Source organism: Eretmochelys imbricata, chromosome 1 (genome assembly GCF_965152235.1).
Source record: "Eretmochelys imbricata isolate rEreImb1 chromosome 1, rEreImb1.hap1, whole genome shotgun sequence".
Taxonomy (NCBI): domain Eukaryota; kingdom Metazoa; phylum Chordata; order Testudines; family Cheloniidae; genus Eretmochelys; species Eretmochelys imbricata.
The window spans coordinates 259,967,318-259,989,766 of NC_135572.1; the positions used below are offsets into that span (position 1 = coordinate 259,967,318).

A 22,449-nucleotide genomic window follows, 5' to 3' on the forward strand; every position below is an offset into this window, starting at 1 on the left:
TTTATAATAAAGGCAACTTGCATTCAAAATGAACTTTACCCTTATTTTATTCAAAGGGTAAACATGAATTAAACTCAGCTGTTTACTTGAATTACAAAAGTAACATGATTCAATATGAAAATAAGAAACTGTCTACAAATCTCTGACAGTAATAAATTGCAATATACAATGCATACAGGAGTTATACAGAGCAACAAACTCTTGTACAAAACAAAAATACTTTAATACCCTTAAAATCCAATTTTTTTTAAAATTCATGAAAAAAGATTTGAGTCAGAATTCACACCTCCATTAGTCAAGCCTCAGGTAGCTACATTACAGCTATTTAATGTACAAAGAGACAACTCTCTCCTCTGTCATTTTAAACTAATGTCTCTTCTCACAAGTTGTACAGCTTTCTTGTCTCTCTCTTCCATTCCCAAATCCAAAGCCTTCTTCAAATCATGAGAACTGAATTTGCTGAACACCAGAGATCTAGAGAGACGGGGGGGGGGGAGGGAGGAAGAACGTAAGCTTAGTTTCAAGTTTCCATCCTCGAAAGATGTATCACATTTAGTAATCTTGCATGGTCGTAGTGTCAGAAAGGCATGACAAATACAAGGTCTAAATACAAGTTATTCTCATCTCTTTCAGACTGGGGGGTGTTGAAATAGGGCTTTCAATTTTAGCGACAGAAGGAAGAGAGTGGATGAGAGGATACTGTACCTGTTGATAAGATGTTGTATAAACCATAACATTTTGCTGTTGGCCATCTGTAGTTATTAAACCTGCTGGCAACTGGTTAGCTAAAAAAAAGAGCATTTTAGTTAAGGAAGTTAGACAAAACTGCAGGAGACTTAGAACCTTGTTTAATGTATATATTATCATTCACAACAGAAAGTTCAGTTATGGTCAGAGGGACTATGGCCATAACTTTCCTCATCATATCTACTCCTGGAGTACTATAAACTCACATCAGTTTACTTTACTAACAAAAACAAGTTAACTGCCATTAGCACTGCAGAGTTGAAACTGATTTTATTCTGCATCAAATCATAAATCAGCTTGCAAAATTTTTACTGGTGATGATGTATGAAGGCAAAAACCAGCTGTACTTTCCAATCTGAGGTGGACTTTACCATACTGGCCGCTTGAATTCTAAAAAAATTTCTTAGAGCATTGAGCACATAGTCCATGCTTTACAAGACATGACAGGAGAGTAGGATTTGTTAGTGGAGAAAATGGGGCAGTGGTAAGGGTAATGGTAGCAATTAGAGCTGTGATGTAGGCTTGGATGGAATTGTGCAGTGTTCTGAAGGACATGACAAAGAGCTTGGACTTAACACACAGTGACCTACAGGAAGCCAGTTAAATGAATAAAAAAGTTTTTGACAAGTAAACTGACTAAAGTGTGGTGTGGAAGTCAAGAGAATAAACGGAGAACCTGTTAGGTAAACATTATTGTAATTGTGGGTCTAAGCCCTGTGATAATCAAAGTAGAATTATTATAGAAGTCATTAGGAAAGCAAAAGGTAGAACTCTGTCTGATATTCTGCATTTGGAGAGAATAAGGGGCTGGTTTGGAAAGTCCAGCCATTTCTATATAAGGATAAGAGACAAAAACAGAAAAACCTCAAAAGAACCCTAAATCAGTTTCCCATGTAAAAAAAGTTTAACCAAACTTATGACAGAGCTGAACAGCTTACATTTGAGAGATTAAATTTGGTCTCTACCATATTTGGTTAAAAAAAATGGACTTTTATTGAATTAAGTTGTGCCCAAACTAAAAGTTACATGCAAAAGACACATTAAGTCTGAAGTTAAACTCTTCAGGCAAGATAATCCTGCACATATAAAAACTGTGCTTTGCAAGTCATGTATGTAAGAGATAGTGATTCTGTCTCCAAGTTCTGCCTCTGCTGGCTCTTAGCCAGGGCCTCCTGCTCCCTGCCAAGTCCTACTATTCTCCTCCAAAACTGCCATTTTTTAATGCTGGCATTAAATGACATGTGTGAAGTAACTTTCCCAATCTCTCAAGCTTTGCATCATAGAATGTACTGAAGCCTCCAGAGCCTAGGAAATTTGAAATATGATTGGTGAGCAGGTGTCAAGGCATTTCTTCAGCCTTCTGCTTCCAGATTAGGGAGCATCTCCCAGAGACCAAACTTGGGAAGTAGACAGCAAACTCACACAGTTGATGGGGGTATCCTGTCTTGACACCAGTTCTTGAAAGTGCTATACTAGTACTTCTAGTAAGCACATACACAAATGGTGCTGTTAGGAGCACATGCTTCCTAGAAGCATAGGAATGTTTCCTGTGAGTACTACATCAGTGCCTGCATAAAGGGGTCATTCATGCGGTTGAGTTAGCTTTCTCTCCTCCACCCATTTTTCTTTACATGAGTCCTTGGGAAATTACATACAACCCCTGGGTCATTGAGTTCAATCTCCTGCTACTGCAAGCAACAGAGGTAGGATTAAAAATCCTAAAGGTTAGATCCAAACAATCAGGACCTGCAAGAGTTGAGGTTTCTCTAGCAACGTTAAGTCATTACGCACACAGTATTTTCTGTTCCTGTTTACCTTGCTAAATGGATAGACATACATTACTGTTTGTCTTTAAATGTCTGGCAGAAAATATACAGAAGGCACAGCATGGAGGAGTTAATGTTGCTGTTGGAAAGTTACCCTTTGCATTTGCTGACCTCTGACTTTAAACTGTGAATGTCAATGTTTCATTAACTGTGGGGGTTTTGCATTTTATTAAAATAACTTGTAAAATTCCACTGCAATGTCACCATTTAAATTCTCAGAATCACGAGGCCTGCTGGAAACTACCTTTCTGGCCACAAGAGCCTCCATAGGTTTTTCTACATTCTGTAGAGCCAAAATGGGATTGTTTCATCTCATTGCTTCAGCAGGTCACCACCTGGTTAAGTCTATAGCTCATCTCTAACGCATTAGTTTAGCAATAATTTTAATAGAGGCATTTACCAGGTATTTTTAAACTGGTCTGACTCTTGAAAGTGGTGAGAGCTCTCCCTCAACTTCTCTGCAACCGCTTTACCACCACTACCCACAGGTACTTAAAGCAAGAACAGAAGACTCCACTGTTATTAAGACCTTAGTTCCAAATTTAAAAAAAAATTTGAGGGACCCCTATGAACCTTCAGGCCCCATTTGAGGATATGGGGAAGTACGCTACAATGGAGCCATAAAGGAAAAGAATAATTTCACAAGATTCTTCTTCCCTCGACCACAGCTGCCTTTTTTCCCCACGTCCACAAAGTCTGTGCATTCTATTTACAGCAAGAGAAAGTGTTTTAGACGGACAGGAGCCAGAGAGGAGCCTCAATTTCATTTTAGCAGACTCTGTGGCTCCACGCCACAAAATGTGATTTACTTTCTTCCCTCCCGTTCATTTTTGCAGGAAGATTGCATATGGGCTTGAATGGTTAGCTACTAAGGAAATAAGAAAACTTTAAAAACTGCATCCAATGAAGTGAGCTGTAGCTCACGAAAGCTTATGCTCAAATAAATTGGTCAGTCTCTAAGGTGCCACAAGTCCTCCTTTTCTTTTTGTGGATACAGACTAACATGGCTGCTACTCTGAAACCTTTAAAAACTATGTTCTTTAAAGTCTAATGAAAAATTACAGCACTAGTTCATGCTCTCAAAGCACTTCACATTAGGACTAGAATGTAAACCTAGTGCCATTGGATAGGATTACTAACAGCAAAGTTAATATCAAACAACTGATGAATAAATTCTGACCCTAGACGCACAAAGCTTCCGTTGACTCCAATGAGTGCATCTAAATGCAGGTTATCACCAACACGTCCCAAATGAAAATTATGGTTATTTTAGATCCCACCCAGCTAGTCTGACCCAGCCTCAGTTACGAAGAAGAAAATTCTGATGATTAACGTTTCCTCAAATCTGAAACCTTAGAGGATCTACAAATAAAGTAGTAATGAGATCTGAATTAGCCATTTAAAAGTTTACTTACTAAATGCTTCGTCTGTGAGATCCTCACTAAGACCGTCTGCAGTTGTAACTGTTCCTCCAATCCCTTTCTCTCCTTTCATTGCCTTTAATGAAATACAGAAAATGTTTGCATTATAATAGTTACCTTAGATTGCTCATGATCCTAGTTTCCTAAAATGGGAACTTTTACAACTGCTAACGGAGCCTGTATGCAGCAAGGAGAAGTGTGACACTAACATCCAAGGACTGCAATGATAATGTTTCTTTAAAACACACACAGTATGTGAGCAAAGTATAAAGACTGCACTTTTATAGGAGATCCTTCAAATTCTGCAGAAGTAAGAGTTCTGTGGTAACTCACAAGAAATAGTTAGGTCTACCTTTTGTACCTATAATCCACAGCAGACTGCAGAATTCCAGGAATACTAAAAATGTGGCAAACATATGTTGGTTACATAAGCTTATTGGTTGCATTTTATACATGGATATATACACTTTCTAGTATGGTTCTTGGGATATGAAGTGGGAAAGAGAAGATGCAGTGTGGGTTGTTCCACTAATTTGTATGCTATAGCTTTAATGCCTTTTCTAATAGCTCTGGGAAGTAATTATGTACAGTGCCAATATCATACAATAGGAAGGTCACATTTAAACCCAAGATAATGAATTTCTTCCCCATAGTATCCAATATAACCAGAACCTGGGGTCAGCATGATGAGTTAAGGCACCCAATGAACTGTGTGCTGTTTCATCAGCCAGGCTTTTTGTGAAAACATCAAGGCAAGTACTAACGTAATGACAAACTGTCCATACATTTAAGAAAAAAAAGTTGAAGCCATTTCCTTTGTATAGTACTCTGAAGACAAGACTGGGAACATCATTTATAGCAGACAGGCAAAACCAGAGCCAACAAATCCAGATATTAAATGCTAGCTCCATTAGCCTATTGACACAGTTGGTAGTATAACCTATGTCACTGTAAAGAAGAGGTACGTTTGAAGCCAAATGGGCTTAAACATTTTCTGAAGAGCTACTGCAACATACAAGCTGCAATTTGCCCTCTTTGATGCAGGCTAGCCTAGCATTCAGACACTGCTACATGAACACAGGGAAGACGGTTAGAGTATAGGGTGTTCTATGTACGGCGTGGGTGTGCGGGAAGAATGGAGGGATGTTGAGGAGGGGAGAAGCAGCTTATTAGCTGAAAGTTCCTATAACTTGTTTGCATAGACTCAGTTCTTGAGTCAACATCTCATGCCACTGTCTCATAGGAAAACTCCGACTCTTTGGCATAAATTGCCACAGAGGGATGGTGGGTGAAGGAATAGAATATACATTAATCTCTTCAGCCCCCCAAAGTGGAAAAAAGCAGAGGACAGCTCTATTTTGCATGAAATGAAGGTTGCTGGAAGGAAGGAAGAAAGTTCATGCTAAATTCTGAGAAGACTAGAGGATATGCTAAATCTTGAAGTATCTTCTGCAATAAGAAATGCAAATGTTAATGCCAAAACAGGGTATTGGAAAGTACTTGACAACCAAAGCAAAATATGCTCAAACAAGCATGTAGCTGACAAGTTTTCATGTCACCAAAGTAATGTGTTAAAAATATACCTTTCCCCTTCGCAGATTAGAAATGCAATCTGATAGAATGTAGTGGGCTGGCTCCTCAGCTGGTGTGAGTAAGTGTAGCTGCATTGAATGTCGCTGAGGATCTGGCTGAGTTCTTAACAGGAGCACAAAAACTAATTTTTACCATAATGTTAGAAAGGTTCTTCAAAAACATCAGTTGGACAATTTAGCTACTTTGGAACAGCAAATTTGCCAATACTTTTAATTATGTTTTGAAGTGTTTTTTATCCCATGTCATGTTCTATTCTGATGTAGATATGGATGTTACATCAGTCACTGGATAGTAGATTCTGGGGTACGGTGCAAATGAACCATTTTCAGCTGTATATGGAGATAATAAAAAAGAGCCAACGCTGAACACAGTAAGTTTGTCTAAACCTGTGTGGAAAGATAGGCTACCAACCTCTCTGAATTTTTGGAGATACAGCTTCAAAGGTTCAACATAACTATCAAATCCCAAGGTAGACATGGCAAAGAGAATATCCTCTCCATTGATAGTCTTTCGTTTCTCTTGATGACACCTCTCACTTGCTTCAGATGTTATAAAGCTGATGAATTCACTTACACACTCTTGCACACACTCCTTTGCATCTTTAGCAATCTGGTAAGAAAAACCATTACTAAAGTCACCTGAAGTTTGCTTAAGCTTCACTGTGTTAATAAACTGCAAATTAAAGTTCTACTTACTAAGCCTGTTCCCAAAGCTCAGTTCAGAGATCTGATCCTGAAAGGTGCCGGCCAGCCACAACTTCCCTTGACTTCACTGGAAGTTAGAGGTACTGAGCCCCTCTCAGGATCAGGCTTGTGGGTTAAAGCCCTTAGGCCCACTAGTTCGGAGAGTCTTGCAACATTACACTAAAAACTTGTAGAACCCCAACTCTTAGTACGGGAATAATAAACTAGAAGATATGGGGATGTCCCCACAATAATTATCCATAAGTAATATGCATATATGAACAAAACTAGTGTGCATATGCAAAACAGTCACTGGATGTCACCGCTGTTCCAGGTAAAATGCAGATAAAATAGCATTTTAAATAAACTAAGACTATTATGTTACTATTTCAGGTGACACTGCAGACCTCTACAATTTCTGTAATATTTCACAGCTGCATTTTGTACGAGCTGTTACATATGCACACAGTTTAGAGACATTAGTGGGTTGCATGCTTCCCTTTCTTCTCTTTGGACACAAGCCATTATATTCACAGTCAGATCTGAATTCATAAGTTGTAAGTGTAAGTGAATCTCATGGTACTATAACCTTCTGGAAATGGAATCTAAGAAAGGTACGAAATTGGAGTAATCAGGATGAATCTGACTGGACAGCACTTTATAATGTCTTGTGGGACAAAGCAGCTTCATGAATTTCTATTCTCCTTTAATTTGCTCAATCTGCTATGGAGCCTATATCTCAGGCCTTCCAGAACTAAATTTCTGCAGCTCAGCCAGGGATATTTTATCCTAATCAGATTCATAACTAGTGCTTACTCGGTTTGCCCAGCAGTGGTTTTTAATATTCTAAGTTTTCTAAACAAGCATTCAAGTGAATAAACAGATGTGCTCCTGCCAAGAATAAATTAGATGAGTTAAATTAAAGTTTTTAGCCCATTAAAAATAAATTAGGTGATTTAGAATAGCAGAGGGGTGCTACAGCTGAGTATTTTAGGAAAGTAAATAAACAGGAATCCACTGAAGCATTATCCTTATTTGATGCTTGTTCATATGTGACAAATCTATTCCACTTGGAATATGAAGAAGGAACCTTTGTATCTCAGAGTAATAGCAATCTTTATTCAGAACCCCATATTCTCTCAGACATAATTTTCAAGCATCCAGACACTTAGGGGTAGCAGCTCCCATTGTGATATTTGTGGCCAGATTTTCAAGACAACTTAGCACCCAATGTGCCAACTTCTTTGGAAAACCTGACCTCAATTGTGGGTGCTGAGCACTTTTGAAAATCTGGCGTAAAGAAAAGATTAATGAATCTAACAATCCTACACTGAAACACTCAGGGGTTTTGAAAGCATCCATGACTGCCATGGCTTGCCTATGTCAGGTTATATTTTAATGTCTTGCTAGCTGTCTGATTATTTTGTAAGCTGTACTCCAAATCCTATGTAATATTAGAGAGGATTCAGATGACAATGACTGTTTGGTTAAGATAAGTAGCTTAGAGGGTTCCAATACTTAATCAAATCTCAAGTCTGCAGAAGTGGAGTACAAGTCTCATGAGAACAAGCTCTCACAAGCCTTCTCATAACTTGTACTTCTAGTAAGGCCAGAAATTAAAGCCATTAGAACAGCCTATTTTATGGCATTTTGGCGTCTTGCTTCTGGAAATACAGAAGTTCAAAGATGAATAACTAGATTTTTTCCTCAGATGATGGAGAAGGAAGTTCTTATTTCATCCAAACTGGCTCACTCATTCCAATTTCCCTGCACTCCAATCCAAAAACGTAAAAGAAGAAGAAATCTCTTTCCTACAAGTTTAACAGTTGTCAATATTTGATTGCCACCATGCCTAATAACTTTTATGAGTGAACGTCTGGTGGCTATTTTGAAAACATTCGTTGTCTACGTAAAGCATTGTAGACACTAGATAAACACAAAACCTACTTTGGACCCGGCTTTTACATTTGTCATATCAATTTAGCAATCTCATTAGCCTGTTAAGTGTGTCCACTCAGGGGTTTGCATCAGTTTAAATTGATTTAAAAACAGTTTTAGTTAAACTGCTGCAAACTTTGTGTTTAGATAAAGTCTAAGCAAGCCAGCTCAAATATTAGCCTCTATTTTTGACCAAATAAGTCCGCTTTTATGTGGCAGTTATGCATAATCTACATGTCTAGAAAAATACTACCGATCACCACAGCTACAGACTCCATAATATGGATGAATAAATAAGTAGTTTATATTTTTTATGAAAAGAGCAGTTTAATCTTTTAATTGTTGGATTCCTGTAACTCAAATATAGTTCAAAATAAATTTTGGGAAAACCTGGCCAAAAAAAATTGCTCTCAAAGAGCAAGCATACAGTTTCAGCAACTGAAGATAGGGATGTTGTACTGGAACCCAACTTTGCCTAACCGAAGAATGAATGTAATACGTGAATATGTTCTCATTAGCAGAACAGCCCTGTTGGATTTAACCATGGATATTACCTTTCCTGTCTGGGGTATGGCATTTTTCATTATCCTTGCCACATTTGCAATTGGAAGATATATATCTTGTTCTCTAAAACTCTCTTTTGAGCCATTTGTGTCTTCATGATCATTCATACTGTCCTCAGTGTCTAGCAAAATAAAGAAAAGTTAGTATTGGGTGCATTTGCCAAGCACCTTCAATCATCTTACCTGTAGTCTCATTAATCCAGGACTACTAACATTCAAAACCTCTGATCAACTTCATATAGCTGCCATTAAAAACAGCTTGCGACAGAAGTGCCCCTTCTTATCATCCCCTAAATGTAAAATTTCAAACCCCACCCGCAACAGCAAAAGAAAATGATACTGGTCTGAAATAAACCTCACTGAATAGTGCCAGTCGTCTAAGATTTAACAACAAGGGTGGAAATGGGAGATTCCCAACTTCCAAGTGAGTACTACACTTGCTTACAGCCCTGGAAGGCCCAGAGTTGTTAAAAATTAACACATGCGCCCATGACATTGTGGTGCCTAGGAAAGTTGTTTTCTATCACACCTCACCAATATGTATTCTTTTTATATATTACAATATTGGATGTGTCCATGTGTACTTCCCGACACCAGTTTCACAAATATTAAGATTTAATTTGTTTATTGAACAATGTTATAAATTTATTTATTTATTTTTAAAAAAGAGACATTCCTCTTCCAGCAAAGAGGCAAGCAACATCCTTTGATATTTAACACACACCACCCCATTACAGGTCAACATAGAGCATATTAGTGTGGATTACTTCTTTTTCCCAGAACACTAGATAGCATCGGAGCCCCTTTGAAAGCAAACACTGAAAGTTGCAAACCCATTTTCAAATTGATCAAAACTGAATTGTATGCAGGGAGTCATTATGAATGCAGATAAATATCAATTCTTAGCTTCATGAATGATGGAAAATTAGTGGAAGAGCTAGACAAGAAGGTACAGGACATAGCATAATACTATTAAGTATGATAAAGTAAGACAAACTTCAACTTTAACTGGTAGGTTTCTTACCATCATGAGGCTGTATTACAAAGTGACTACCACCAATGTACTCTCCAGCAATTCCTAACTGAGAAGCATCTGTTGTAGAACTGTCACCATCCATCTATAACAAAACAAAACAAAATCATGCACTCCAGTATACCACAAATGCTACTGCTTAGCAGTAGATTCATTTAAGTTACCTTGAAAGTAAGGGGCCAAATTCAGCTAGCATAAACAAGCACCTTCCTATTAAAAACAGTGTCCATTGCTCTTCAGTTAAGGTTGAATTTGACCTGAGATGCTTTGGCTTCAGTAGCTCCTTCACATTTAAATTTATAGGAAGGTACTTTTAGCGTAATACAGTACTGTTCATGAAAAATATTAGACCAAGGAAACATCCTTTATCATTCAAAGGGTTGCTTAATGTAGTCTATGAAAATGAAAGCTAACAATCCCTCTCTCCAGTTCCCATACAGGCAGAAAACAAGCCACAACACTCTCTCAGATTACAACAGGAGACTGTATATTCTCCTTTTAGATTATTAAGCAAAACACAGGCAGCCACAGGTTAAACTACAAGACCATGCTAAAAAGCTGAGTGTTTAAAAAGAATTACACTGTTTATTTTGAAAAGTAACCAGGTGTGCTCTTATAAAAGAGTAGTATTTATGTCAATATAATTTTACATTTAGGTAGTGAGCCTTATATTAGTAGCCTCAGACTACCCATAACCCCATTTTCAATTGGTTATAACTTTTAAACTTTTAACTGCATGGGCTGAAGTTTTCCATGTTTGGCCTCTGCCTCAAACTGAGTTTCTGGAAGAAAGCTTCAGCAAAAACTCTGCAACCATTTGAGAATGAGAATAGGGAAACATAGGTAATTTTGCCAATTTTTAAAAAGAAATTCTAAAGCAGTGGTTCTTGATCCTTTGAGCTCAGGACCCATTTGTAAATCTTTATGGCCTGTCATGACCCAGTAAATAGTTTTAGTGCAAAAAACAAATGTTTTAGTAAGCCAGATCTTACCTACAATATATAGTATACATATTAAGTACTAAATAAGTACACTGTGTATACCACAGCAGTAGCTCCTGTCCTGCAGAGCTATCTGGGCTCAGCTCCCTACTCTGGGCATTGCAATCTCTGAGGTTGCAGTGCTATTCAGGTCTAGCCAGGCCAAATTTGTGAATGGTGCAAAGGATCACAGCACCACTTGCTCAAATTTGGCCTGGCTGGCCAGTCACCGTGGTGGAGGGACAGCTGGGTCAAACCTGAGCGATGCTGTGGCCCTGCATACCAGGTAGCAACATTCAACGCTAGGACCTGAGCTCAGCTGGCACCGCAAGCGCGGAGCTGTAGGATGCACCCCTACAGGGTAAGAGCAGTGCAAAAATCTGCAACTGCCTAGCCCACCACCTCCCAAACACTTCCTAACCCCAGAAGCAGGACCTGGCCCCCTCGCCATCCTTTGACACATACTGGCAACCCGGTTTTGGGCTGCAAACAACTGGTTGAGAAACCCTGTAAAAGCCTCATTGGTTAGGAGCAAGAACTCAAAATCTGACTGGGAGTTAGTCCTGGGGCTACAGAGGTGCCTTTTGCTGTCCCCATGAAAATATGTCCAGATTTGGCCAAGTCACACTGAAAATTGCCATTTGCTTATTTTCTGGATGTTCTGTCTGCACTACGTATGCTTCTTGGTCAATGACCCTCTGGCTTAATTCTGAAGCAGGCACACAGACCAGCAGCTCTGGGTTGTATGCAGACCAAATGGTTTCACCTCAATTTCTGTCATGAGCTTACCAAAAAAAGTAATTGAAATTTCTGCAAATTCAGAAGCATCTTTCATTCTGTTTGTTGTAATGGTTTGATTTTTCTGCAGAACTATTTTTAAATTGATTTTTTGATGATTTTTCAATTTTTGGGGGGGGGGGGGAACCCATCATGCAATTAAACTTTGCCTGGGCAACACTAGTGATTCCCTCCCCTCTTCCCCCCAGAGACAACATGCCAAAACTGAAAAAAAGATTTCTCAAAAACAAACAAAATCTTTTCACTTAAAGTTTCCATCAGAAGCTTTTTTAAAAAGTGGAACGTTTTGAAAGTTTTTTTTCACAAAAATATGCTCTTTGCATAAAAGGCTGAATTTCAATAAAAAATTTAATTTGGCATTATTTCAAGAAATCCACTTTAGCAGAGTGCACAAGTGGTCAATTGAGTAACATTATTATTATACTAGGACTTCTCCATTGCTTTCATAGTAGGGAAGCGGCAACACTCATCTCTCATTACTCTGTTATTGAGGAATAGCGGAGTTCAAGGCAACCATTTTAGATAAAGTGTGATAGCAGCAATAGAGTCTATCATATTCACTTAAAAATTAATTCCAGTTATTTAATGTTCAGCAAGACACATGCTGTATCACCATTTCCATATCTGGGAATTAAAGTAAATGTTTCCTACCTTCAGGAGTTGAATTAACCTTGTTTACTGTGGTTTTGTGTGTTGTTTCTTGTTTAAACTTACATAGTCATTGGCTAACAAAACCCCAACTAGTCACATCTGGATTTCTCCTTAATGAGAGAATGAAAAGCAGTCTTACACCTGATCCTACAAAGGGATCCACCTCATGGATCTTTACGACCACAGAAAGGGTTTTCTTCAAGAACATAGTCTATACCAGATTGAGTACCCATTTTACTGCAACCACCAGCAATATTGCAGATACTTGGTTGCTGTCACTAGTGTGAGTTATCAGAATGAAAATGCTTGAGACCTGTCTACATCAGCAGCTCAGAAGAGGTCAAACTGCACCAGTGTTGGCTGTTACAGTAACAGGGGTGCTAGTATATCTACTGTGGATGAATCCAAGGTGAACTGAAGAAGCAACCTTGTAACTATGTTGATAGGAATTACAAGATTAATAACGTTGCTAGTTTAACCACATGAACCTGGCCAAGTCCCCCTCTCTGGGCAGACAACATTCTGTTGTGAGTGAACACAACTACTGGATACCACATGTTTCTAAGCCCTTTGGGTCTGGACAGTGACTGGTCACTATTCCTAGCCCTGGGTCTTTAGACATTCCAAGGTGAAGATACCTGTCTGACACCTCCCTTGGGCACTTGGCCCCCACAGTCCAGTCACCTCACACTCCAGCCCACCTAAGCCTCAAGTGCTTATATATGCTCCCTCAGAGTTCCACGACACTGTGTTAACCGTTTCCAAGACAATGTGGCAGGCAAGCAAGGAATACGGGCTTAGTAAAGGAATTTTTTAACCGCAGACACTTTACTCTTAAAAATCACTTGAGTTACAGATCTCTGAAAAATAACAGTCCTGAACACATTCTCCTCATCCCTGATCTCATCCCTCCTGCGACTCCTGGGTTTGATCAGCATCCTTAGACTGAGCAGCCCTTCTTGCCTCTTCTCTCCTTAGCCTGGTCTTCTTGAGTGTGGCATTAGTCTGACATCCCCCACCCCTTTCACAGAGAGCATTCCCTCTTGGCCAAAGGGTTCAGAGACTTTATTCATGTGTCTAGGTTGAGGATCATCAGCTACTTTTCCAGCTCGGCTTCTGTGCAGAGTTCATTGGTCTTCTGGATGGGCTGGTTGTTGAAGATTGCTCTGTGCCCTCTTCACAGACAGTCATTCAATTTGTGTCAAGCCAGTACTACCAATATTGATGCTCTAGTCCACAAAGGAGGATGCAATACCACATGAAGGTCACACTCCAAAGTGAAGGTAGCAATAAAAAGTGGAGTCCCTGAAAAGTGGCAATCACACAAAACAAGACGGAGTTTACGATGACAGACTCTCTTCTCCTCCCCCTCCCCCCATCTGCACTGGGGAATTTTAGGGGAACCCCCCCACACCTTACTCTTGCTTCCACCTGTATGACCCCACTTGTGATAACAATGATGCAAGCATTCATACAGAGTGCACTAGACAGCCATCAGCATTTGAGGCAGTGTTGCCTAACCCTGCTCAGAACAAGTCTATTGGACACAGTGGGTAAAATGTCAGTGCCTATATGAGTGATTTTACTGATTATATGATTGGTACAACTGACTTTTGGTGGGGGGGGGGGGAGGAATTTCTGGGAAAAAATGCAAGCACAGATAAGACCCAAGAAGAGAATTTATTCCATTGTTGGAATTGGTGGAATCTGGTCTTTTAAATTAGATGTTCTACCCAAAGACATCAAGAGTGCTCCTCATAGTCTTCTCACTTCAACAGAAAAATGATGAAGAATATTCCTTATTCATGGATGAACTTTTATGCTTAGGGTCTTGTATCTTCATTTTTATAAGAGTTAGATTAACAGCAGACATAGGCTCTGGAATTTTCCCTCATAGTTCAACTGGGACTTTCATTATCCTGTCTTAATCCAATCCCAAACCCTTCCGGAGTAAACACTATTTGTTCCATGGTTTTGAGGTGTAGAGGGAAAGAAATAAACTAAATTTCAATTGTTGCTTAAGCCATCTGGAGCCAGGTATCAAGAGAAGAGATACCACACTAACATGACACCCTACTAATGTTTCTTTAGGTTCTGTTTCTGGTATTAACATGAGCCTGTTTAAAGATCGCTGTTACTAACAGTTCTGTCACAGTGGATAGTCATAATAAAATACTGGAGTTTTAAATTCGGACTTGTTTAAAATTAACATTTACAATAATCTGTACTGGGGGTTAAGATCACCATAAGTGTTTACTTAACATGCTCAAAGTCAGCTCAGTACAAGGCTCATACCCTATATAGCATGACCTGATTTATGCAACAATAAAGCACTGCGGTATACAGCTATGTTAACTGGCTACAAAATAATTCAAAAGCATCCAGTTTTAAACTGAAATTATTCTAAAAATGCACCAAAGTTCAATGTACCAGAGAAATACCCCCAGCATACAGTAATCTGACTCACTGACAAAGCGTGGGGGAGAAGGGCAGTGCGTCCTGTCAGACTGATACTTCTGCTAACAACAATGCAACTAAGCCATTGCTGCAAGTGGGTACTAATTTTCAGAACATCAATGAGCCTCTAGAGGGAGAACTAGACCTTGGTTAATAAAGTCAAGAGCCTATATCCCACTTTCAAAGATTACTTATGCATTTAAATTCTTTTTGAAAATGGGACTTGGCATCTTTGAAAACTCTGTCTTGACTTGAAGGACTCAAATCCTGCACAAGGGGAACTCTACTGTGTTCCTATTGAGGTGGATTATACAATATCATTTTTAATAAAAAGGAGCATATTTCCCCGTTTGCGTGGTTACATAATGGTGTCATACATGGAGCCTCGAACACACTGAATTAGTATAATGGATTGCATACCTATCCAATCAAAATACAACTACATTCTACATTTCTATTTGAAAAATGACTTGAAAAAACAGATTGGCTTGGACAGCAACACAAGCAAATGGAGTGAGCACAAATAAAGATAATATGGGGTAATGTATCAAATTGAGAGTCATGAATTGGGAATTTGAAGTGGTCAGGTTAGTTCCATTCTTATTTGATATTGTCAATGATTTGGAAGTAAACAGCACAGTAATTTGCATGTAAATGGTCAGGAAAGTATTGCAAACACCACTGAAGACAGAGAAATATTGCAAAGAGATCTTGAGGAGTTAGAACTGGCAGGAAATACAGTGAAATTGCTGGGGGAAATGGAGATTTAAACACTTGAAGACAATTCAAGAAAGGGAGGGAGAGAGGAAGGCAGGCATTCAGAATTGTACTAAATGAGCCTCATGGGTAATAGTGGACAGCAAATTAGTTTAGATGTGAATTTACACTATCATATTGCATTAAAAAAATGAGGTTCTGGGCTGCACATAAAGATGTTCTGGAGCAGTATGCATTATTTCCTTGTCAGCAATGCCCTGTTGAGACTACACCTAGAATACTAAACTCAGTTCAGAACACCTCAAGATCATAAAAACTTAAATGGGATATAGGATTTACTTGGAAGGAAAAAGTAAGCCATATCTGTGGCTTGGCTCAGTGACAACTATGGAAGGACATAAGCCTACAAACTTCTGAGAAGTGTGAATACCAAGGAGAGGAGAGGAAATTTAGCACAGTACAATAAAAAGTCCATAACTAACAATAACAGGAAATGAAAAATTTGCCTTAAGAACAGGGAAAACTCCCTAGCAATGTGATTTGTAAGACTGGAATGATCTCCCACAGGAAGTTAAGCAGCAGGCCTAGTTTAGTTTTAAATATCATACAAGAAAAAAATAAAACAAACAACATAGGCAATAATCCTGCACTGGCAGGGAAGGGACTAGAATAAGTTTGTTGAGCTTTCTGTATCCTCTTCAGTTGCTACACTTGATTTAACCCAAATCCTGAGGTTCCCCCTTTATCTTTATTCATTGAATTTTGAAAATCCTAGAGTCTTAGTAATATAACCACTAGACAAAAGCTTGAATAGTCCACTCCATCAATTTAGATAAGAAACTTTGCCTAACGAGCATGTGCATGGGATGGAGAGAGAGGATGTTATTCCATCAATTTCTACAGAATTACTTTATTAAAATGTTTAAAGTCTTTATACATTTGCAACCTGTGAATGGATGCCCTGTGTTCTTCCTGCATCTGAAGCATCTCTATCTGCTTACATGCTCAATGCCTTCCCTAAGAGCTGTAGAGTGACACTGACAAGACTGGACAGTTTTACTGCTGCTATTCAGCATCAAGGCTGTAAGGGGTTCCCTCCATGTTTGTCCACCTCTGGCCTACTACGGCTCACGGGACCGTCCTGCCCAGCCCCGAGCTCCCGGCCCAGGAGGCTTGCCCCCGGCCCCTCCCCTGCTGTTCCCCCTCCCATGCAGCCACGTGGGCAGCAGGGCTGCGAGCTCCTGCTGCTCTGAGCGGCATGGTAAGGTGGCGGCAGCGCCACACATGGCAGTGAACGGGTTGGGTAGCGGGTCCCCGGGGGCAGTCAGGGGACAGGGAGCGGTTGGATGGGGCGGAGATTCTGGGGCAGTCAGGGGTCGGGGAACAGGGGGGTGGGATAGGGCATGGGAGTCCCGGGGGGCCTGTCAGGGGGTGGTGTGGATAGGTCGGGGCAGTCAGGATACGGGGGGGTGTTGGATAGGGGGTGGGATCCCAGGGGGGGTGAGGGTTTAGGGCAGGGGGTCCCAAGAGTGGGCAGTCAGGGGACAGGAAGTGGGAGGGGGCAAATAAGGGGCAGGGGCCAGGCTTTTGGGGGGCACAGCCTTCCCTACCTGGCCCTCCATACAGTTTCACAGCCCGTTGTGGCCCTCGGGCCAAAAAGTTTGCCTACCCCTGATGTAGGCTCCTCCACACTATACATAAAAAGTGTTCTAACAGAAGCCCCTTATGCCAGTTAACTTGTACACTACCATGGTTACAGTTGCAGTATGGAAAGGCTCTAACAACAAATTTCTTCTTGTTGTTGAAACAGCCACTAAACTGAGTGGCTTGGTCTGAGTGTGGTGGGGGACACCAGGAAGAACTGGGCACAGTTTCCGTGATTTCTCCTCACAGTTTCTGAATTTTTTTGGTGTGGGGAGGGAGGGCGAGGGAGCAAGCATGGTGGGAGGAGAGATGTGAACTGGAAAGAATCAGAGCTTATATAGGCTATTTAAGAAAGTTTGTGCAGTTCCACTACTTTTGCAGAGACTGAAACGGATAAGCAGTGCTCTGTCCTATCTATTCCATCAGCACAAGCACGAAGACACAGTCTGAAATGTTTTAAAGACACTCAATTAATATTTTAATAACTGTCCTAGTACCTTTACTTAAAAATATCCTTCATTTTCTACTCTGATCCATTATTTTTGGCTTTCCCCCCCATAGATTAGTTACAATTTTAAGTCAGGGCAGAGGCTATTTGTCCTTCCTTTATCATATTTAAAAATATTTCACACGCTTATGAAAAATAATTTCTTCACCTCAAGCAAAGAGCAAGTAGAATTTTACCAGACTAATTCAGTATAGTTTTATTTTCAACCAATACTTGATACTCGAACATGCTGAGCTATTCAGTTTAATTCTCACATTGTGGCTTATACATTGTGATGAACTCTATTTAGTAAATAAATTTTAACTTTCATCTGTTTTTACTTGGCACTAATCCTAAGAAGTTAGACACTTTCTAAATAACATAGTTACAAAAGGTAATTAAAAATAAAGACTCTGAATAAGGCAATAACCTCATTGCTTAATCACAGAAAGATTTCAGATCTGATACCCAACAATTAATTTTAAGATTAAATAAAAATTAGATTAGCAATTTTATCCCTTTTAAAATCCTGATTAAAACAGTTAAATTGTCTTGATTAAAGTCAGGGATTAAAGCTATTTCTATACCACAGCCCACATCTTAGTAGAGTCTCATGGACCACTGTCCTCTTGCCAGCCACAGATCTGTAGAACAACTTCCCCTATCCACAATCACAGTCTCCTCTCCCACTGGCAATCAGATATCATTTATGTGGCAAATACTGCAAATATTTATATTGAAGGGTAATACCAGGATATTTATTTTTAGCATTTTTTAGTCTAGTTAGCAGCTCAAAATGCCAACAGGCAACACTACATAACCAGCCAGCTCTCTTCAGACCATCAACAAGTGGTTGATATACCATCTTGGGAATTAATGATTTAGGATCAGACCACCCTGGATTTTCCTGAGCATTACAAATAGTATTTTTCCTAACATGTTAAAACAGATGCAATACAGACTATACAGAAGAGATAATTATATAGCAGAGTTTGGCTGGCACAGTGATAAAGTGTATACACTGTTCAGGAAATCTATTCTAACAGCTGCACATGAAAACAGTTCTTGCACATATAACTACAACTATACTGTGGGTAGTACCCCAAGCTGCTCCTTGCTTGCCTTTTGGCTACTGCTTCTTTTGTCAGGTAAGGCATAAGTAAGCAAGATTTAAAAAAAAAAAAAACCTACATTTTTCATCCCAATTAACTTTTTAAAATGTTTTCCTGTCAGCAATGCAAAGGTCATTATGAATAAAATGATAAGACATTAAAGGATGAAGGGCAGCCTTCATTTATCTGATACAGTCTTGTAATCCATGACTGAATAAACCAGAATACCCCTAAAAAATCAATACAACCCTGCCAGTCCTACAGCCTTCTACACTGAATCTTATTTACAGAAGCAAGGACTTGCATTTAAGTGAGACTTGGCCACAAAAAAGGGCAGTAGTAGAATCTGATTAAATTTCTTTGCAGTTTTACACTTTTGGAGTAGCCTACAAAATGTACAAGCTTGAAGAGTCACATACAGTATTAGTCTTTTGATAAGTTACTAGAACTTTAAGTTTGTTTTCCTTTCCAGGTTATTCTTAGGCAGTCTACAGCACTTTGCTCTCTCAGTGTCAACAGCCTGGATTTTGCTGCAAGATGGCAGCAAAGGCTAGCACATAAGAGGGGATAATGCACCTTAAATTTTAAGTGTGTAAAACAATTTACAGCAATTATTAAAATGGAGTGTTGTAGCCATGTTGGTCCCAGGCTATTAGAGAATGCTTTTGAGCTTACACAGAGCAAGAGCTCCGTATAAATTTGAGCACTTGTCTCTCTCACCAACAGAAGTTGGTCCAACAAAATATATTACCTCACCCACTTTGTCTCTCTCTTAAAATGGAAATGTTTTCAGATTTAGGTTACTAGTCACCATGTGTTACTGGTTACTTTTGCACTTCACTCAGATTTGTCAGCCTAATAAATTTCGTTTCCCTCTTCTTATGCACTTGAATACAGCTGTGCCTGAGTTACAACACAAAAGGAAAATCTTTACATTTAAATAAGCTCTGTGAATTAAACTTCATGAAAACACTGTAATATTAAGTTTTGTAATGCATTCCCTACACCCACAGCCAAAAATCCCCTAAACTAAGATCAAACCTGCTTCACCAGACACCCTTTTTTGTCTGTTGGTTGAAGTTCACATCAAGTTTCTAAACCCCTAGAAAAGTTTATTTTTATCAGCTTGTTCAGAAGCCTAGCTGTCATTTCCATATTAACTGTAGCTGCTGGAAGGCACACCTATAGGAAGGGAAAGTCCCCTCTCCCCATCACTTACTTTCTAGTCCTCAGGGGAAGGTTTACCCACAGACTCAAGATGCTATCATTTTATCTCTGAGAATTGTGTATCGTTTTGTTTTGTTTTTAAAGAGAGACTAAAATCCATTATTTCCTGTCTAAAACTGAAGTGCCACTGCCTACCTACTGTGGTATCAGATGCTCCTGCCTGGTTACTCAGATCCTCTCATCACATCCTGGTGTTTTAGGGCCTCACCCTACGCTCCTTACTCATGCGGAGCGCTTTCGAGGGGTTTTTGCCTGTGAGAGGACTGCAAGGTTAACTCCAGGGTGCCGATGTAGAGGAGACTAGCTGTCCTAGCTCTGACCCCAGGATCACCGAGATGCTGCACCACACCAGCACCGCCATCCTCCCAGCCCACAGCACTGACAGCCACAAACTCGGAACTGCGCGGGGGAGGTGGAGGACGGGGAGCAGCTCTGGCTGCACCAGGGGCTCGGAGTTCCCCCACACTCAGCGGAGGTGGCCGGGACTGCCCAAGGGTGGGCAGAAAAGGTCGCCCCCGCCTAAGATCCCACAAGCGGCTCCCAATCCGCAGAGACCCAAGTCGCTCCGCTACAGGGCGGGGGAAGGAGCGAAGGGGACGCGACCGGGGGGCGGAGGGAGGGAAGGATCCCCGCTGCTGGGCACCGCGGCCAGGGGATCCCGGAGGCGGGCAAAGGGGGATCGCGGCTCCCAGCCCCCGCTGTGACCGGGACGCCGCAGGGGCCCTCCCCCGCGTGTGGCCGGGCGCGGGGCAGGAACAGCCCGGGGAGCCGCGCTCCCGCCGCCCGGGCCCACAAAATGGAGCCAGAGCAGGGGCCACGGGCCCCAAAGCCCAGGCCCAGCGGGAGCCGGTGGCGGGGAGGAGAGGGCTCCGCTTCGGTCCCATCTCCCCCCGCCTGCCCCCACCGGCTCCGTCCCCGCCCGTCCGGGCTCCGGCCGCACAAAGAGGCGAGCGGGCGCTGGCGGGGCCCGGGCTCCTCTCCCCACTTCCTGGTCCCCTCGGCGGCGGCGCGGCGGCGGCGCCGGGGCCCGGGGAGGGAGACGGACATTTCATTCGAGCCTGCAGTGGAACCGGTTACCAATCATTGGCCGGAGCCAGGCACAAACCTCCAGTGCGGCCCTGGTTGGCTCCCTCCGCAAATCGGCTGTTTGGTTGGACAGAAAATGGCTGCGAAGGAACCAGTCCCAGCGCGGAGCCCCGCTTCCCGCAGCCGGCCTGCCCTCCCTCCGCGCCGCCTCCACTCCCCTCCAGCCCCGCCACACTCGGCTCTTCCCGCCGCGTGGGCTCCCTCCCGCCGCCGCCGCCCGCCAGAACCTTTATAGCGGGGCCAGAGCTGGGGGAGGTCGTTGATCCTTCAGGCGCACTGACCTCGCCTCGGAGAGGGGTCGCCTTGATAGGGGGTTTCGGTTGGGGTAGATCCTGTACAGCTCTCCCCACCACCACACACAGATGTGGGGCGGGGGAGCGGGGGCGTTCTCTGATGGGAGGTTTCATTGCGGGCAGTTGGGGTAGACCCGTGCAACTCTCTCCCATATCAATTTAAACACATGGCTGTTGTAAACCGAATTGTCTGGGCATGGAGTATCTGTGTAAGAGGAGGGATGTGTTGGACACTCCATTTCTAAGATGGAGATAGTATTTATTTATTAAATAGAAAGAAAAGGAGGACTTGTGGCACCTTAGAGACCAGCACATTTATTTGAGCCTAAGCTTTCCTGAGCTACAGCTCACTTCATGGGATGCATTCAGTGAAAAATACAGGGGGGAGATTTATATACACAGAGAACATGAAACAATGGGTGTTACCATACACACTGTAACCAGAGTGATCACTTAACATGAGCTATTACCAGCAGCAGAGAGGAGGGGGAACCTTCTGTAGTGATCATCAAGGTGGGCCATTTCCAGCAGTTGACAAGAACGTCTGAGGAACAGTGGGGGGGGGGGGGGGGAATAAACATGGGGAAATAGTTTTAGTTTGTGTAATGACCCATCACGAAAGCTTATGCTCAAATAAATTTGTTACTCTCTAAGGTGCCACAAGTACTCCTTTTCTTTTTGCGAATACAGACTAACACGGCTGCTACTCTGAAACCATTTATTAAGTGTTGATGGCTAAGAATTACATTACCTAAAGTTGTGTGAAACTCGTGTTATACCTTACAAGGGCTTTTGTTAACATTTTCTTTTGCATCAGAGATGAGAAAATTCATACATACGAAGGCATGCAAAACCTCAAAGTAAAACTCACCCAAATCCACAAATTTCTGCTTGGAAAAAACATGAATTGTATGTGTATATATACACATAACAGAAGGACTCAGATTCACTCAAAAGGTTCATGGGTTTGGTCTGAGTTCAAATTTTAATGAAAAATGAAACCAGACAAATTTTGCATGGCTTCATGTTTCATTGCAAATATTTTGTGCAGCTTGAACTTTATTTTAACTGCTGGGTGTTGTGAGAATTAATTCATTAATTTTTGGAAAGCTTTTTGCAAGTATTATCTAAACAATCAATATCTTTCCAGCCCTCAGGAATGTATTTTTCCTCTCCATTTATTTTGAAGCTTG

At 41.1% G+C, this 22,449-nt stretch overlaps 1 protein-coding gene across 2 annotated transcripts; it reads right to left on the minus strand.

The window, feature by feature from the left end:
- Nucleotides 1-29: 29 nt before the first annotated feature.
- Nucleotides 30-21,101, minus strand: NFYB (nuclear transcription factor Y subunit beta). 2 transcript variants are annotated; one of them, XM_077828625.1, is made up of 7 exons: nucleotides 20,983-21,101; nucleotides 9,796-9,889; nucleotides 8,763-8,893; nucleotides 5,999-6,196; nucleotides 3,989-4,070; nucleotides 706-785; nucleotides 30-474 (listed from the first exon to the last, which is right to left on the minus strand). In XM_077828625.1, the coding sequence occupies exons 2-7, from the start codon at nucleotides 9,887-9,889 to the stop codon at nucleotides 442-444; spliced, it is 618 nt and encodes a 205-aa protein (XP_077684751.1). In that variant the 5' UTR covers nucleotides 20,983-21,101; the 3' UTR covers nucleotides 30-441. The 2 variants fall into 2 exon arrangements, with proteins under 2 accessions (XP_077684751.1, XP_077684759.1); XM_077828633.1 differs by lacking the exon at nucleotides 5,999-6,196.
- Nucleotides 21,102-22,449: the final 1,348 nt, after the last annotated feature.

What these genes read in the sequence shown, in the direction of transcription:
- NFYB (XM_077828625.1), bottom strand. Translation starts at nt 9,889, where the DNA reads ATGGATGGTGACAGTTCTACAACAGATGCTTCTCAGTTAGGAATTGCT. An exon ending in ATCTCCAAAAATTCAGAGAG is followed by an intron (nt 4,071 to 5,998) that starts GTTGGTAGCCTA and finishes ATTTCATTAAAG; the next exon opens with GCAATGAAAGGAGAGAAAGG. An exon ending in TCTCACAGACGAAGCATTTA is followed by an intron (nt 786 to 3,988) that starts GTAAGTAAACTT and finishes TCTTTTTTTTAG; the next exon opens with CTAACCAGTTGCCAGCAGGT.